Below are 18,240 nucleotides of genomic sequence, written 5' to 3'. Positions count from 1 at the left end.
TGATGTTTATATATTATATACAGCTGGAGTTGTGATCCTGGAGAGACCTGTTTATATATTATATACAGCTGGAGCTGTGATCCTGGAGAGACCTGTTTATATATGATGTTTATATATTATATACAGCTGGAGCTGTGATCCTGGAGAGACCTGTTTATATATTATATACAGCTGGAGCTGTGATCCTGGAGAGACCTGTTTATATATGATGTTTATATATTATATACAGCTGGAGCTGTGATCCTGGAGAGACCTGTTTATATATGATGTTTATATATTATATACAGCTGGTGCTGTGATCCTGGAGAGACCTGTTTATATATGATGTTTATATATTATATACAGCTGGAGCTGTGATCCTGGAGAGACCTGTTTATATATGATGTTTATATATTATATACAGCTGGTGCTGTGATCCTGGAGAGACCTGTTTATATATTATATACAGCTGGAGCTGTGATCCTGGAGAGCCCTGCCCTTCCTGTGACTGAGGGAGATACTGTGACTCTGCGCTGCAGATATCAGGGAACTCCCTCTGACCTCACAGCTGATTTCTACAAAGATGGATCCCTCATCAGGACTGAGATTACAGGAGAGATGACCATCCCTGCAGTATCCAAGTCAGATGAAGGACTCTACAAGTGTACCAAATCCAGCTCTGAAGGAGAATCACCAGAGAGCTGGATGACAGTGACAGGTGAGAATATATATCTTGATATCTTGACACTGTTAAGAGGTGCTGAAACCTGCATTATAAACTGGGTGGTTCTTCTTTACACTGTTAAGAGGTGCTGAAACCTGCATTATAAACTGGGTGGTTCTTCTTTACACTGTTAAGAGATGCTGAAACCTGCATTATAAACTGGGTGGTTCTTTACACTGTTAAGAGGTGCTGAAACCTGCATTATAAACTGGGTGGTTCTTCTTTACACTGTTAAGAGGTGCTGAAACCTGCATTATAAACTGGGTGGTTCTTCTTTACACTGTTAAGAGGTGCTGAAACCTGCATTATAAACTGGGTGGTTCTTCTTTACACTGTTAAGAGGTGCTGAAACCTGCATTATAAACTGGGTGGTTCTTCTTTACACTGTTAAGAGGTGCTGAAACCTGCATTATAAACTGGGGGGTTCTTCTTTACACTGTTAAGAGATGCTGAAACCTGCATTACAGTCTCATTGAAGATCTTCTTCCCAAGATGGCATACCAGTTCAGACTTATTTTTGTCCTCGTCTTGTCGTGTATATAAATATATAGATATATTTACAACTTTTTTTTTTTTCACATACATTTTTAATTTTCCAAAAACCTTTCCAAAAACTCATCTTCAGAACACTCTCCTGCAATCCGTTTCACCAATTTATATTTATATAAAAAAGTATTATTTACCTCAGATCTGTAATCCTCCGAGAGGCTAGCCAGAAATTAGCCAGAAGCTAGCCGGGAGCTAGCCAGAAGCTGGTCCAGAAGCTACTCTGAAGCTGGTTCAGAAGCTAGTTAGCTTATTTACTGGCTAATCGTTAGTACTCAGCTAACCACGGTTTGTGGTCATCGGCTGTCCTTTGGCTCGAGAATCTATCGCCAGTTTTGTACGGCGCGGTGCAGCGCAGCGCGGCTCGGAACGGAACATACCGGATTTCGGCCGCTGGCTCTGGACATCCATACCTGGATCTCACAGCTAGCTAGCTGCTATCCGTGTGACTATCGGCTTTCGTCGATTCCGGAGCTAACATCAATTGTTCCGGAGCTAGCCAGCTGAAGAGTTCCATCAATCACTCCTGGGCTGCAGTCACCTATCCGGACCCGTTTTGCTGCCTATGCGGAGCCCCACCGGGCCTTCACAGTTGGACTGCCGACGTTGTCTACCCGAGGGAATTGTCCGGCTGGCTCCTCCGGCGCAACGTTGCCTGGGCGCCCATCTGCGGCCTGCTAGCCGACCCAAAAAAACGACTCCGAAAGAGAGGGAAACGAGGCGGTCTTCTGGTCAGACTCCGGAGACGGGCACAGCGCGCACCACTCCCTAGCATTCTTCTTGCCAATGTCCAGTCTCTTGACAACAAGGTTGATGAAATCCGAGCAAGGGCAGCATTCCAGAGGGACATCAGAGACTGTAACGTCCTTTGCTTCACTGAAACATGGCTCACTGGAGAGACTCTATCCGAAGCGGTGCAGCCAACGGGTTTCTCCACGCATCGCGCTGACAGAAACAAACATCTTTCTGGTAAGAAGAGGGGCGGGGGCGTATGCCTCATGGCCAACGTGACATGGTGTGATGAAAGAAACATACAGGAACTCAAATCCTTCTGTTCACCTGATTTAGAATTCCTCACAATCAAATGTAGACCGCATTATCTACCAAGAGAATTCTCTTCGATTATAATCACAGCCGTATATATCCCCCCCCAAGCAGACACATCGATGGCTCTGAACAAACTTTATTTAACTCTCTGCAAACTGGAAACGATTTATCCGGAGGCTGCATTCATTGTAGCTGGGGATTTTAACAAGGCTAATCTGAAAACAAGACTCCCCAAATTTTATCAGCATATCGATTGCGCAACCAGGGGAGGAAAGACCTTGGATCATTGTTACTCTAACTTCCGCGACGCATATAAGGCCCTGCCCCGCCCCCCTTTCGGAAAAGCTGACCACGACTCCATTTTGTTGATCCCTGCCTACAGACAGAAACTAAAACAAGAGGCTCCCACGCTGAGGTCTGTCCAACGCTGGTCCGACCAAGCTGACTCCACACTCCAAGACTGCTTCCATCACGTGGACTGGGAGATGTTTCGTATTGCGTCAGATAACAACATTGACGAATACGCTGATTCGGTGTGCGAGTTCATTAGAACGTGCGTTGAAGATGTCGTTCCCATAGCAACGATTAAAACATTCCCTAACCAGAAACCGTGGATTGATGGCAGCATTCGTGTGAAACTGAAAGCGCGAACCACTGCTTTTAATCAGGGCAAGGTGTCTGGTAACATGACCGAATACAAACAGTGCAGCTATTCCATCCGCAAGGCTATCAAACAAGCTAAGCGCCAGTACAGAGACAAAGTAGAATCTCAATTCAACGGCTCAGACACAAGAGGCATGTGGCAGGGTCTACAGTCAATCACGGACTACAGGAAGAAATCCAGCCCAGTCACGGACCAGGATGTCTTGCTCCCAGGCAGACTAAATAACTTTTTTGCCCGCTTTGAGGACAATACAGTGCCACTGACACGGCCTGCAACAAAAACATGCGGTCTCTCCTTCACTGCAGCCGAGGTGAGTAAGACATTTAAACGTGTTAACCCTCGCAAGGCTGCAGGCCCAGACGGCATCCCCAGCCGCGCCCTCAGAACATGCGCAGACCAGCTGGCCGGTGTGTTTACGGACATATTCAATCAATCCCTATAACAGTCTGCTGTTCCCACATGCTTCAAGAGGGCCACCATTGTTCCTGTTCCCAAGAAAGCTAAGGTAACTGAGCTAAACGACTACCGCCCCGTAGCACTCACATCCGTCATCATGAAGTGCTTTGAGAGACTAGTCAAGAACCATATCACCTCCACCCTACCTGACACCCTAGACCCACTCCAATTTGCTTACCGCCCAAATAGGTCCACAGACGATGCAATCTCAACCACACTGCACACTGCCCTAACCCATCTGGACAAGAGGAATACCTATGCGAGAATGCTGTTCATCGACTACAGCTCGGCATTCAACACCATAGTACCCTCCAAGCTCGTCATCAAGCTCGAGACCCTGGGTCTCGACCCCGCCCTGTGCAACTGGGTACTGGACTTCCTGACGGGCCGCCCCCAGGTGGTGAGGGTAGGCAACAACATCTCCTCCCCGCTGATCCTCAACACTGGGGCCCCACAAGGGTGCGTTCTGAGCCCTCTCCTGTACTCCCTGTTCACCCACGACTGCGTGGCCACGCACGCCTCCAACTCAATCATCAAGTTTGCGGACGACACAACAGTGGTAGGCTTGATTACCAACAACGACGAGACGGCCTACAGGGAGGAGGTGAGGGCCCTCGGAGTGTGGTGTCAGGAAAATAACCTCACACTCAACGTCAACAAAACTAAGGAGATGTTTGTGGACTTCAGGAAACAGCAGAGGGAACACCCCCCTATCCACATCGATGGAACAGTAGTGGAGAGGGTAGCAAGTTTTAAGTTCCTCGGCATACACATCACAGACAAACTGAATTGGTCCACTCACACAGACAGCATCAACCTCAGGAGGCTGAAGAAATTCGGCTTGTCACCAAAAGCACTCACAAACTTCTACAGATGCACAATCGAGAGCATCCTGGCGGGCTGTATCACCGCCTGGTATGGCAACTGCACCGCCCTCAACCGTAAGGCTCTCCAGAGGGTAGTGAGGTCTGCACAACGCATCACCGGGGGCAAACTACCTGCCCTCCAGGACACCTACACCACCCGATGTCACAGGAAGGCCATAAAGATCATCAAGGACATCAACCACCCAAGCCACTGCCTGTTCACCCCGCTATCATCCAGAAGGCGAGGTCAGTACAGGTGCATCAAAGCTGGGACCGAGAGACTGAAAAACAGCTTCTATCTCAAGGCCATCAGACTGTTAAACAGCCACCACTAACACTGAGTGGCTGCTGCCAACACACTGACACTGACTCAACTCCAGCCACTTTAATAATGGGAATTGATGGGAAATGATGTAAATATATCACTAGCAACGGCAAAAAATGCTACCTTATATAATGTTACTTACCCTATATTATACATCTCATATGCATACGTATATACTGTACTCTATATCATCGACTGTATCCTTATGTAATACATGTATCACTAGCCACTTTAAACTATGCCACTTTGTTTACATACTCATCTCATTTGTACATACTGTACTCGATACCATCTACTGTATCTTGCCTATGCTGCTCTGTACCATCACTCATTCATATATCCTTATGTACATATTCTTTATCCCCTTACACTGTGTACAAGACAGTAGTTTTGGAATTGTTAGTTAGATTACTTGTTATTACTGCATTGTCGGAACTAGAAGCACAAGCATTTCGCTACACTCGCATTAACATCTGCTAACCATGTGTAAGTGACAAATAAAATTTGATTGATTTGATTTGATTTGAACGCAAGAGTTGGCTAATAACAGACCTCCATTCTTTGCTAGCTTGCTCCTACGCTAGCTTGCTACCGATTTAGCTGTCTAAATCGCCGTGACCCCCAACCAACCTCTCCACTCACTGGACCCTTTTGATCACTCGACTGAGCATGCCTCTCCTTAATGTCAATATGCCTTGTCCATTGCTGTTCTGGTTAGTGTTTATTGGCTTATTTCACTGTAGAGCCTCTAGTCCTGCTCATTATACCTTATCCAACCTATTAGTTCCACCACCCACACATGCAATGACATCTCCTGGTTTCAATGATGTTTCTAGAGACAATATCTCTCTCTTCATCACTCAATACCTAGGTTTACCTCCACTGTATTCACTTCCTACCTTACCTTTGTCTGTACATTATACCTTGATGCTATTTTATCGCCCCCAGAAACCTCCTTTTACTCTCTGTTCCAGACGTTCTAAACGACCAATTCTTATTGCTTTTAGCCGCACCCTTATTCTACTCCTACTCTGTTCCTCTGGCGATGTAGAGGTGAATCCAGGCCCTGCAGTGCCTAGCTCCACTCCTATTCCCCAGGCGCTCTCTTTTGACGACTTCTGTAACCGTAATAGCCTTGGTTTCATGGATGTTAACATTAGAAGCCTCCTCCCTAAGTTTGTTCTATTCACTGCTTTAGCACACTCTGCCAACCCGGATGTTCTAGCTGTGTCTGAATCCTGGCTTAGGAAGACCACCAAAAATTCAGACATTTTAATTCCAAACTACAACATTTTCAGACAAGATAGAACTGCCAAAGGGGGCGGTGTTGCAATCTACTGCAAAGAGAGCCTGCAGAGTTCTGTCCTACTATCCAGGTCTGTACCCAAACAATTTGAACTTCTACTTTTAAAAATCCACCTCTCTAAAAACAAGTCTCTCACCGTTGCCGCCTGCTATGGACCACCCTCTGCCCCCAGCTGTGCTCTGGACACCATATGTGAACTGATTGCCCCCCATCTATCTTCAGGGCTTGTGCTGCTAGGCGACCTAAACTGGAACATGCTTAACACCCCAGCCATCCTACAATCTAAACTTGATGCCCTCAACCTCACACAAATTATCAATGAACCTACCAGGTACCTCCCCAAAGCCTTAAACACGGGCACCCTCATAGATATCATCCTAACCAACTTGCCCTCTAAATACACCTCTGCTGTTTTCAACCAGGATCTCAGCGATCACTGCCTCATTGCCTGCATCCGTAATGGGTCAGCGGTCAAACGACCTCCACTCATCACTGTAAAACGCTCCCTGAAACACTTCAGCGAGCAGGCCTTTCTAATCGACCTGGCCGGGGTATCCTGGAAGGATATTGATCTCATCCCGTCAGAAGAGGATGCCTGGATATTTTTTTTAATATGCCTTCCTAACCATCTTAAATAAACATGCCCCATTCAAGAAATTTAGAACCAGGAACAGATATAGCCCTTGGTTCTTCTCCCCAGACCTGACTGCCCTTAACCAACACAAAAACATCCTATGGCGTTCTGCATTAGCATCGAACAGCCCCCGTGATATGCAGCTGTTCAGGGAAGCTAGAAACCATTATACACAGGCAGTTAGAAAAGCCAAGGTTAGCTTTTTCAAGCAGAAATTTGCTTCCTGCAACACTAACTCAAAAAAGTTCTGGGACACTGTAAAGTCCATGGAGAATAAGAACACCTCCTCCCAGCTGCCCACTGCACTGAAGATAGGAAACACTGTCACCACTGATAAATCCACCATAATTGAGAATTTCAATAAGCATTTTTCTACGGCTGGCCATGCTTTCCACCTGGCTACTCCTACCCCGTTCAACAGCACTGCACCCCCCACAACAACTCGCCCAAGCCTTCCCCATTTCTCCTTCTCCCAAATCTGCTCAGCTGATGTTCTGAATGAGCTGCAAAATCTGGACCCCTACAAATCAGCCGGGCTAGACAATCTGGACCCTTTCTTTCTAAAATTATCTGCCAAAATTGTTGCCACCCCTATTACTAGCCTGTTCAACCTCTCTTTCGTGTCGTCTGAGATTCCCAAAGATTGGAAAGCAGCTGCGGTCATCCCCCTCTTCAAAGGGGGTGACACTCTTGACCCAAACTGCTACAGACCTATATCTATCCTACCATCACTTTCTAAGGTCTTCGAAAGCCAAGTCAACAAACAGATTACCGACCATTTAGAATCTCACCATACCTTCTCTGCTATGCAATCTGGTTTCAGAGCTGGTCATGGGTGCACCTCAGCCATGCTCAAGGTCCTAAATGATATCTTAACCGCCATCGATAAGAAACATTACTGTGCAGCCGTATTCATTGATCTGGCCAAGGCTTTCGACTCTGTCAATCACCACATCCTCATCGGCAGACTCGACAGCCTTGGTTTCTCAAATGATTGCCTCGCCTGGTTCACCAACTACTTCTCTGATAGAGTTCAGTGTGTCAAATCGGAGGGTCTGCTGTCCGGTCCTCTGGCAGTCTCTATGGGGGTGCCACAGGGTTCAATTCTTGGACCGATTCTCTTCTCTGTATACATCAATGAGGTCGCAGACGACACCATTCTGTATACTTCTGGCCCTTCTTTGGACACTGTGTTAACAACCCTCCAGGCAAGCTTCAATGCCATACAACTCTCCTTCCGTGGCCTCCAATTGCTCTTAAATACAAGTAAAACTAAATGCATGCTCTTCAACCGATCGCTACCTGTACCTACCCGCCTGTCCAACATTACTACTCTGGACGGCTCTGACTTAGAATACGTGGACAACTACAAATACTTAGGTGTCTGGTTAGACTGTAAACTCTCCTTCCAGACCCATATCAAACATCTCCAATCCAAAGTTAAATCTAGAATTGGCTTCCTATTTCGCAACTAAGCATCCTTCACTCATGCTGCCAAACATACCCTTGTAAAACTGACCATCCTACCAATCCTCGACTTTGGCGATGTCATTTACAAAATAGCCTCCAATATCCTACTCAACAAATTGGATGCAGTCTATCACAGTGCAATCCGTTTTGTCACCAAAGCCCCATATACTATCCACCATTGCGACCTGTACGCTCTCGTTGGCTGGCCCTCGCTTCATACTCGTCGCCAAACCCACTGGCTCCATGTCATCTACAAGACCCTGCTAGGTAAAGTCCCCCCTTATCTCAGCTCGCTGGTCACCATTGCATCTCCCACTTGTAGCACACGCTCCAGCAGGTATATCTCTCTAGTCACCCCCAAAACCAATTCTTTCTTTGGCCGCCTCTCCTTCCAGTTCTCTGCTGCCAATGACTGGAACGAACTACAAAAATCTCTGAAACTGGAAACACTTATCTCCCTCACTAGCTTTAAGCACCAACTGTCAGAGCAGCTCACATATTACTGCACCTGTACATAGCCCACCTATAATCTAGCCCAAACAACTACCTCTTTCCCTACTGTATTTTATTTATTTATTTATTTTGCTCCTTTGCACCCCATTATTTTTATTTATACTTTGCACATTCTCCCATTGCAAATCTACCATTCCAGTGTTTTACTTGCTATATTGTATTTACTTTGCCACCATGGCCTTTTTGCCTTTACCTCCCTTATCTCACCTCATTTGCTCACATCGTATATAGACTTGTTTATACTGTATTATTGACTGTATGTTTGTTTTACTCCATGGGTAACTCTGTGTCGTTGTATGTGTCGAACTGCTTTGCTTTATCTTGGCCAGGTCGCAATTGTAAATGAGAACTTGTTCTCAACTTGCCTCCCTGGTTAAATAAAGGTGAAATAAATAAAATAAAAAAAATAAACTGGGGGGTTCCTGAAAAGCTGATTGGCTGGAAGCCGTGGTATATCACAAGTATGACAAAGCATGTATTTTTAATTAAAATAAATTAAAATAAAATGTTATTAGTCACATGATGCTGCCACCACCATGCTTCAAGACAAATCAAACTGTATTTTTCATTTTTTTTTTACGAATACAGTAGTAGACCTCCCAGTGAAATACTGACTGACCAGCCCTTAACCAACAGGTGTAGACCTCACAGTGAAATGCTGACTGACCAGCCCTTAACCAACAGGTATAGACCTCACATTGAAATGCTGACTGACCAGCCCTTAACCAACAGGTGTAGACCTCACAGTGAAATGCTGACTGACCAGCCCTTAACCAACAGGTTTAGACCTCACAGTGAAATGCTGACTGACCAGCCCTTAACCAGCAATGCATTTAAATAAAATAAATTATTAAAGAGCAGCAGTAAAATAACAATAACGGGACTATATACAGGGTATTACGGTACAAAGTCAATGTGGAGGCTATATACAGGGTATTACGGTACAGAGTCAATGTGGAGGCTATATACAGGGGGTACCAGTACAGAGTCAATGTGGAGGCTAAATACAGGGTATTACGGTACAGAGTCAATGTGGAGGCTATATACAGGGGGTACCAGTACAGAGTCAATGTGGAGGCTATATACAGGGTATTACGGTACAGAGTCAATGTGGAGGCTATATACAGGGGGTACTGGTACAAAGTCAATGTGGAGGCTATATACAGGGGGTACCGGTACAGAGTCAATGTGGAGGCTATATACATCGGGTACTGGTACAGAGTCAATGTGGAGGCTATATACAGGGGGTACTGGTACAAAGTCAATGTGGAGGCTATATACAGGGGGTACTGGTACAGAGTCAATGTGGAGGCTATATACATCGGGTACTGGTACAGAGTCAATGTGGAGGCTATATACAGGGGGTACCGGTACAGAGTCAATGTGGAGGCTATATACAGGGGGTACCGGTACAGAGTCAATGTGGAGGCTTTATACAGGGGGTACCGGTACAGAGTCAATGTGGAGGCTATATACAGGGTATTACGGTAGAGAGTCAATGTGGAGGCTATATACAGGGGTAGTACGGTACAGAGTCAATGTGGAGGCTATATACAGGGGGTACCGGTACAGAGTCAATGTGGAGGCTATATACAGGGGGTACCGGTACAGAGTCAATAAGGAGGCTATATACATGGGGTACCGGTACAGAGTCAATGTGGAGGCTATATACATGGGGTACCGGTACAGAGTCAATGTGGAGGCTATATACAGGTTAATATGGTACAGAGTCAATGTGGAGGCTATATACAGGGGGTACCGGTACAGAGTCAATGTGGAGGCTATATACAGGGGGTACTGGTACAGAGTCAATGTGGAGACTATATACAAGGGGTACTGGTACAGAGTAAATGTGGAGACTATATACAGGTTGGTACTGGTACAGAGTCAATGTGGAGGCTATATACAGGGGGTACTGGTACAGAGGCAATGTGGAGGCTATATACAGGGGGTACCGGTACAGAGTCAATGTGGAGGCTATATACAGGGGGTACCGGTACAGAGTCAATGTGGAAGCTACATACAGGGGGTACTGGTACAGAGTCAATGTGGAGGCTATATACAGGTTGGTACTGGTACAGAGTCAATGTGGAGGCTATATACAGGTTGGTACTGGTACAGAGTAATTGTGGAGGCTATATACAGGGTATTACAGTACAGAGTCAATGTGGAGGCTATATACATGGGGTACCGGTACAGAGTCATTGTGGAGACTATATACAGGAGGTACCGGTACAGAGACGACAATGTGGAGGCTATATACAGGGGGTACCGGTACAGAGTCAATGTGGAAGCTATATACAGGGGGTACCAGTACAGAGTCAATGTGGAGGCTATATACAGGGGGTACTGGTACATAGTTAATGTGGAGGCTATATACAGGGGGTACCGGTACAGAGTCAATGTGGAGGCTATATACAGGGGGTACTGGTACATAGTTAATGTGGAGGCTATATACAGGGGGTACCGGTACAGAGTCAATGTGGAGGCTATATACAGGGGGTACCGGTACAGAGTCAATGTGGAGGCTATATACAGGGGGTACTGGTACAGATTAAATGTGAAGGCTATATACAGGGGGTACCGGTACAGAGTAAATGTGAAGGCTATATACAGGTTAATATGGTACAGGGTCAATGTGGAGGCTATATACAGGGGGTACCGGTACAGAGTCAATAAGGAGGCTATATACAGGGGGTACCGGTACAGAGTCATTTTGGAGGCTATATACAGGGGGTACCAGTACAGAGTCAATGTGGATACTATAAACAGGGGGAACCAGTATAGAGTCAATGTGGAGGCTATATACAGGGGGTTCCGGTACAGAGTCAATGTGCAGGCTATATACATCGGGTACCGGTACAGAGTCAATGTGGAGGCTATATACAGGTGGTACCGGTACAGAGTCAATGTGGAGGATATATACAGGTTATTATGGTACAGAGTCAATGTGGAGGCTATATACAGGGTGTACCGGTACAGAGTCAATGTGGAGGCTATATACAGGGGGTACTGGTACAGAGTCAGTGTGGAGGCTATATACAGGGGATACCGGTACAGAGTCAATGTGGAGGCTATATACAGGGGGTACCGGTACAGAGTCAATGTGGAGGCTATATACATATATATATCGGTCTATGCTGGCATGTAGACAGATACAGATGTAAACTCCCCCTAGGTAGATAGTGTGGTCTACAGCTTATCATGAGATACTCTACCTCAGGCGAGCAAAACCTTGAGACTTCCTTAGATATCGTACACCAGCTGTTGTTTACAAATATACATAGTCCGACCCCTCCCCCCTTGTCTTACCAGAACCTGCTGTTCTATCCTGCTGATACAGCATATAACGATCCCGCTGTATGTTGGTAATGTCGTCGTTCAGCCACGACTCAATGAAGGATGAGATATTACAGTTTTAATGTCCCGTTGGTAGTTTCATCTTCCTCGTAGGTCGTCAATTTTATTTTCCATTGATTGCATGTTAGCTGATTGCACTGGGGGTTTATTCAATCTTCCTCCAACTGCAGTTCCAACTCCCATTCCATCTCCAGCAGTCCCAGTGTTGTCCATGTCTCTCTCCAGCACCATCTTTAGTGTTGGCCATGTCTCCCCCCAGCACCATCCCCAGTGTTGTCCATCTCTCTGCCCAGCACCATCCCAGTGTTGTCCATATCTCTGCCCAGCACCATCCCAGTGTTGTCCATATCTCTGCCCAGCACCATCCCAGTGTTGTCCATCTCTCTGCCCAGCACCATCCCAGTGTTGTCCATCTCTCTGCCCAGCACCATCCCAGTGTTGTTCATGTCTCTCTCCAGCACCATCCCAGTGTTGTTCATGTCTCTCTCCAGCACCATCTCCAGTGTTGTCCATGTCTCTACCAGCACCATCTCCAGTGTTGTTCATGTCTCTCTCCAGCACCATCTCCAGTGTTGTCCATGTCTCTACCAGCACCATCTCCAGTGTTGTCCATGTCTCCCCCCAGCACCATCCCAGTGTTGTCCATGTCTCTACCCAGCACCATCCCAGTGTTGTCCATGTCTCTACCCAGCACCATCCCAGTGTTGTCCATGTCTTTGCCCAGCACCATCCCAGTGTTGTCCATGTCTCTACCAATACCATCTCCAGTGTTGTCCATGTCTCTACCAGCACCATGTCCACTGTTGTCCATGTCTCTGCCCAGCACCATCCCAGTGTTGTCTATGTCTCTCTCCAGCACCATCTCCAGTGTTGTCCATGTCTCTCTCCAGCACCATCTCCAGTGTTGTCCATGTCTCTGCCCAGCACCATCCCAGTGTTGTCCATCTCTCTGCCCAGCAACATCCTAGTGTTGTCCATGTCTTTGCCCAGCACCATCCCTGTGTTGTCCATCTCTCTGCCCAGCACCATCTCCAGTGTTGTCCATGTCTCTGCCCAGCACCATCCCAGTGTTGTCCATGTCTCTGCCCAGCACCATCCCAGTGTTGTCCATGTCTCTGCCCAGCACCATCCCATTGTTGTCCATGTCTCTGCCCAGCACCATCCCAGTGTTGTCCATGTCTCTGGCCAGCATCATCCCAGTGTTGTCCATGTCTCTGCCCAGCACCATCCCATTGTTGTCCATCTCTCTGCCCAGCACCATCCCAGTGTTGTCCATCTCTCTGCCCAGCACCATCTCCAGTGTTGTCCATGTCTCTGCCCAGCACCATCCCAGTGTTGTCCATGTCTCTACCAGCACCATCTCCAGTGTTGTCCATGTCTCTGCCCAGCACCATCCCAGTGTTGTCCATGTCTCTACCAGCACCATCTCCAGTGTTGTCCATGTCTCTACCCAGCACCATCCCAGTGTTGTCCATCTCTCTGCCCAGCACCATCTCCAGTGTTGTCCATGTCTCTACCCAGCACCATCCCAGTGGTGTCCATGTCTCTACCCAGCACCATCCCAGTGTTGTCCATCTCTCTGCCCAGCACCATCTCCAGTGTTGTCCATGTCTCTACCCAGCACCATCCCAGTGTTGTCCATCTCTCTGCCCAGCACCATCCCAGTGTTGTCCATGTCTCTACCAGCACCATCCCAGTGTTGTCCATGTCTCTGCCCAGCACCATCCCAGTGTTGTCCATCTCTCTGCCCAGCACCATCCCAGTGTTGTCCATGTCTCTGCCCAGCACCATCTCCAGTGTTGTCCATCTCTCTGCCCAGCACCATCTCCAGTGTTAAATTGTTTTCTTTCTCCAACTGCAGTTCCAACTCCCATTCCATCTCCAGCAGTCCCAGTGTTGTCCATGTCTCTACCCAGGCTGCTGTGTAGTCTACTGGTGGGGTCTCCCTACCTGCTGGTGACCATCATACTGCTGGTGAAAGGCTGCAGGAGCAGTGCTCAAGGTGAGATCCTGAGTTTATACAGGATTGCCTCATTTGTAAATCAGAATTATATTATTATGGCCATTGAAATGCTGGCTATTAAAATTAGATCCAACAAGAACAACAAGGGAAATCCAGGGGGAAAAACAAAAGTGTCAATGCATGTTGATGAGTCTAGTCTGGATCCCTGCAGAGTCTCAATGTATGTTGATGAGTCTAGTCTGGATCCCTGCAGAGTCTCAATGTATGTTTATGAGTCTAGTCTGGATCCCTGCAGAGTCTCAATGTATGTTTATGAGTCTAGTCTGGATCCCTGCAGAGTCTCAATGTATGTTGATGAGTCTGGATCCCTGCAGAGTCTCAATGTATGTTGATGACTCTAGTCTGGATCCCTGCAGAGTCTCAATGTATGTTGATGACTCTAGGCTGGATCCCTGCAGAGTCTCAATGTATGTTGATGACTCTAGTCTGGATCCCTGCAGAGTCTCAATGTATGTTGATGAGTCTAGTCCCCAATCTGGATCCCTGCACAGTCTCATTGAAGATCTTGGTCACTTTTCTAGCCTCTCTGGACTAAAACCTAATTATGACAAGTATGTATTGTATTGTATGTATTGTATCGTATTATGTATTGGATCATTAAAATACAGTTTTTACACCACCTTGTAGTTTACCAATAAAATGGGTGGATGGTGAAGTAGACATACTTGGTATTCACACCTACAAAAATTAAATTAACTGACCACAATTCATTTAAATCGATAGTTAACAAAAATAGAAACAATTCTGCAACCATGGAGAGGAAAATACTTGTCTATTTATGGAAAAATCACATTGATTAACTCTTTGGTCCTATCAATGTTAACTGACTAATGGTCCTATCACTGTTGACTGACTAATGGTCCTATCACTGTTGACTGACTAATGGTCCTATCAATGTTGACTGACTAATGGTCCTATCAATGTTGACTGACTAATGGTCCTATCAATGTTGACTGACTAATGGTCCTATCAATGTTGACTGTCTAATGGTCCTATCACTGTTGACTGACTAATGGTCCTATCAATGTTGACTGACTAATGGTCCTATCAATGTTGACTGACTAATGGTCCTATCAATGTTGACTGACTAATGGTCCTATCAATGTTGACTGACTAATGGTCCTATCAATGTTGACTGACTAATGGTCCTATCAATGTTGACTGACTAATGGTCCTATCAATGTTGACTGACTAATGGTCCTATCACTGTTGACTGACTAATGGTCCTATCAATGTTGACTGACTAATGGTCCTATCAATGTTGACTGACTAATGGTCCTATCACTGTTGACTGACTAATGGTCCTATCAATGTTGACTGACTAATGGTCCTATCAATGTTGACTGACTAATGGTCCTATCAATGTTGACTGACTAATGGTCCTATCAATGTTGACTGACTAATGGTCCTATCAATGTTGACTGACTGATGGTCATATCAATGTTGACTGACTAATGGTCATATCAATGTTGACTGACTAATGGTCCTATCAATGTTGACTGACTAATGGTCATATCAATGTTGTATGACTAATGGTCCTATCAATGTTGACTGACTAATGGACCTATCAATGTTGACTGACTAATGGTCCTATCAATGTTGACTGACTAATGGTCCTATCAATGTTGACTGACTAATGGTCCTATCAATGTTGACTTACTCATGGTCCTATCAATGTTGACTGACTAATGGTCCTATCAATGTTGACTGACTAATGGTCCTATCACAGTTGACTGACTAATGGTCCCATCAATGTTGACTTACTCATGGTCCTATCAATGTTGACTGACTAATGGTCCTATCAATGTTGACTTACTCATGGTCCTATCAATGTTGACTGACTAATGGTCCTATCACAGTTGACTGACTCATGGTCCTATCAATGTTGACTTACTCATGGTCCTATCAATGTTGACTGACTAATGGTCCTATCAATGTTGACTTACTCTTGGTCCTATCAATGTTGACTGACTAATGGTCCTATCAATGTTGACTGACTAATGGTCCTATCACAGTTGACTTACTCATGGTCCTATCAATGTTGACTGATAACTGTAGCTCTGATTGAACCATGTTGTAAAGTGTTGATAACTGTATCTCTGATTGAACCATGTTGTAAAGTGTTGATAACTGTATCTCTGATTGAACCATGTTTAAAGTGTTGATAACTGTATCTCTGATTGAACCATGTTGTAAAGTGTTGATAACTGTAGCTCTGATTGAACCATGTTGTAAAGTGTTGATAACTGTATCTCTGATTGAACCATGTTTAAAGTGTTGATAACTGTATCTCTGATTGAACCATGCTGTATCTCTGATTGAACCATGTTGTAAAGTGTTGATAACTGTATCTCTGATTGAACCATGCTGATAACTGTATCTCGGATAGAACCATGTTGATAACTGTATCTCTGATTGAACCATGTTGATAACTGTATCTCTGATTGAACCATGTTGTAAAGTGTTGATAACTGTATCTCTGATTGAACCATGTTGTAAAGTGTTGATAACTGTATCTCTGATTGAACCATGTTGTAGAGTGTTGATAACTGTAGCTCTGATTGAACCATGTTGTAATGTGTTGATAACTGTATCTCTGATTGAACCATGTTGTAAAGTGTTGATAACTGTATCTCTGATTGAACCATGTTGTAAAGTGTTGATAACTGTATCTCTGATTGAACCATGTTGTAATGTGTTGATAACTGTATCTCTGATTGAACCATGTTGTAAAGTGTTGATAACTGTAGCTCTGATTGAACCATGTTGTAAAGTGTTGATAACTGTATCTCTGATTGAACCATGTTTAAAGTGGTGATAACTGTAGCTCTGATTGAACCATGTTGTGAAGTGTTGATAACTGTATCTCTGATTGAACCATGTTTAGTGTTGATAACTGTACTCCCTGGTATTGATAAATAGTAAATAGTCCTGGTATTCATAAATAGTAAATGGCCCTGGTATTGATAAATGGTAAATAGCCCTGGTATTGATAAATAGTTAATTCCCCTGTTATTGATAAATGTTAAATAGCCCTGCTATTGATAATTCGTCATTTGCCCTGGTATTGACAAGGAGTAAATTGCCCAGGTATTGATACATAGTAAATATCCCTGGTATTGATAAATGGTAAATGCCCTGATATTGATAATTAGTAAATTGCCCTGGTATTGATAACGGAGAACTGGACATAAGCAGGAGCCCCATTGGAAGAGATTTTGATTGAATTCTAAGTAACACAGTATTGACTAGTAAATCATTATATATGATTTAAATATCTAAATGTTACTGTATTGGATAAGTAAATACATGGCCACACTGATGAACGACTTCTGTGTTGAACAGGTGATCGTGTTGAAGAAAAGAGAGGCTGAGATCACCTGATCACCATAACAACCATCAGAATGGAACTCATGGAATTCTAATATAGAACTGTGAGTCACAATGCTGTATGTTGTTACATTGTAGCTCCACCTGCTGGAACAATAGTGGCATTTGATCAAATGTGATCTATTAACTGATACATGTATTATTCTGATTGGAATGTGTTTTAATATAATGTGTGTTGTATTATTCATTCAGCAGCTGTCCTTCAACATCAGTCATATACTGGTCATATACTCTATAGCCTTATGGTTGATACATTGTAAATGCCTTAACTTTTCATGTCTATACAGATCAACTGATAGGTGTTGAGGTTCAGGCATTATTGTTACAGGTTCAGTATAATGTTATACCTTTACATGTTACAGAGATAGAAAACATACAGGAGAGGAGAATTCAATTATTACAATTATTTACTTTATTTTGTTTAAACATAACTAATGTAGGCTTTTGTTTTATAGTGCAAAATCATTATTTTTCAATGAATAATCCTGGTAAGATATTGCTTTTGTCTTTGTAGCATATAGAATTAAATTAATGATTTTCCTCAATCATGTAGTCTGTTTTTTAATCAGTTCTGAATGACATCACAACCACTCTGTTTTTAATTCCACTCACTTTTTTTTTATTTATCTTCTAAATACTCCATTCCAGGTTTCCCCTACAGCCCCCAGGGCCTTGAGTATCTTCTAAATGCTCCATTCCAGGTTCCCCCTGCAGCCCCCAGGGCCTTGAGTATCTTCTAAATGCTCCATTCCAGGTTCCCCCTACAGCCCCCAGGGCCTTGAGTATCTTCTAAATGCTCCATTCCAGGTTCCCCCTGCAGCCCCCAGGGCCTTGAGTATCTTCTAAATGCTCCATTCCAGGTTCCCCCTACAGCCCCCAGGGCCTTGAGTATCTTCTAAATGCTCCATTCCAGGTTCCCCCTACAGCCCCCAGGGCC

The 18,240-nt window shown here is 44.7% G+C and overlaps 1 protein-coding gene across 1 annotated transcript in view; it reads left to right on the top strand.

Annotated features, from left to right (window-relative positions):
* Nucleotides 1-17,841, top strand: part of LOC110518222 (Fc receptor-like protein 5) — a 35,096-nt gene extending 17,255 nt beyond the window's left edge. Inside the window, exons 6-8 of the mRNA XM_090183315.1 lie at nucleotides 449-697; nucleotides 13,752-13,892; nucleotides 17,259-17,841. Coding sequence (XP_090039441.1) covers nucleotides 449-697; nucleotides 13,752-13,892; nucleotides 17,259-17,287 — 419 coding nt within the window. The 3' untranslated portion in view covers nucleotides 17,288-17,841. The remainder of the gene's footprint in view (nucleotides 1-448; nucleotides 698-13,751; nucleotides 13,893-17,258) is intronic.
* The last annotated feature ends 399 nt before the right edge of the window (nucleotides 17,842-18,240 follow it).

Source organism: Oncorhynchus mykiss, chromosome 9 (genome assembly GCF_057628025.1).
Source record: "Oncorhynchus mykiss isolate SJ-2025 chromosome 9, ASM5762802v1, whole genome shotgun sequence".
Classification (NCBI taxonomy): domain Eukaryota; kingdom Metazoa; phylum Chordata; class Actinopteri; order Salmoniformes; family Salmonidae; genus Oncorhynchus; species Oncorhynchus mykiss.
The sequence above is the reverse complement of the archived record's forward strand: the minus strand, read 5'-3'. Positions and strand labels throughout refer to the sequence as shown.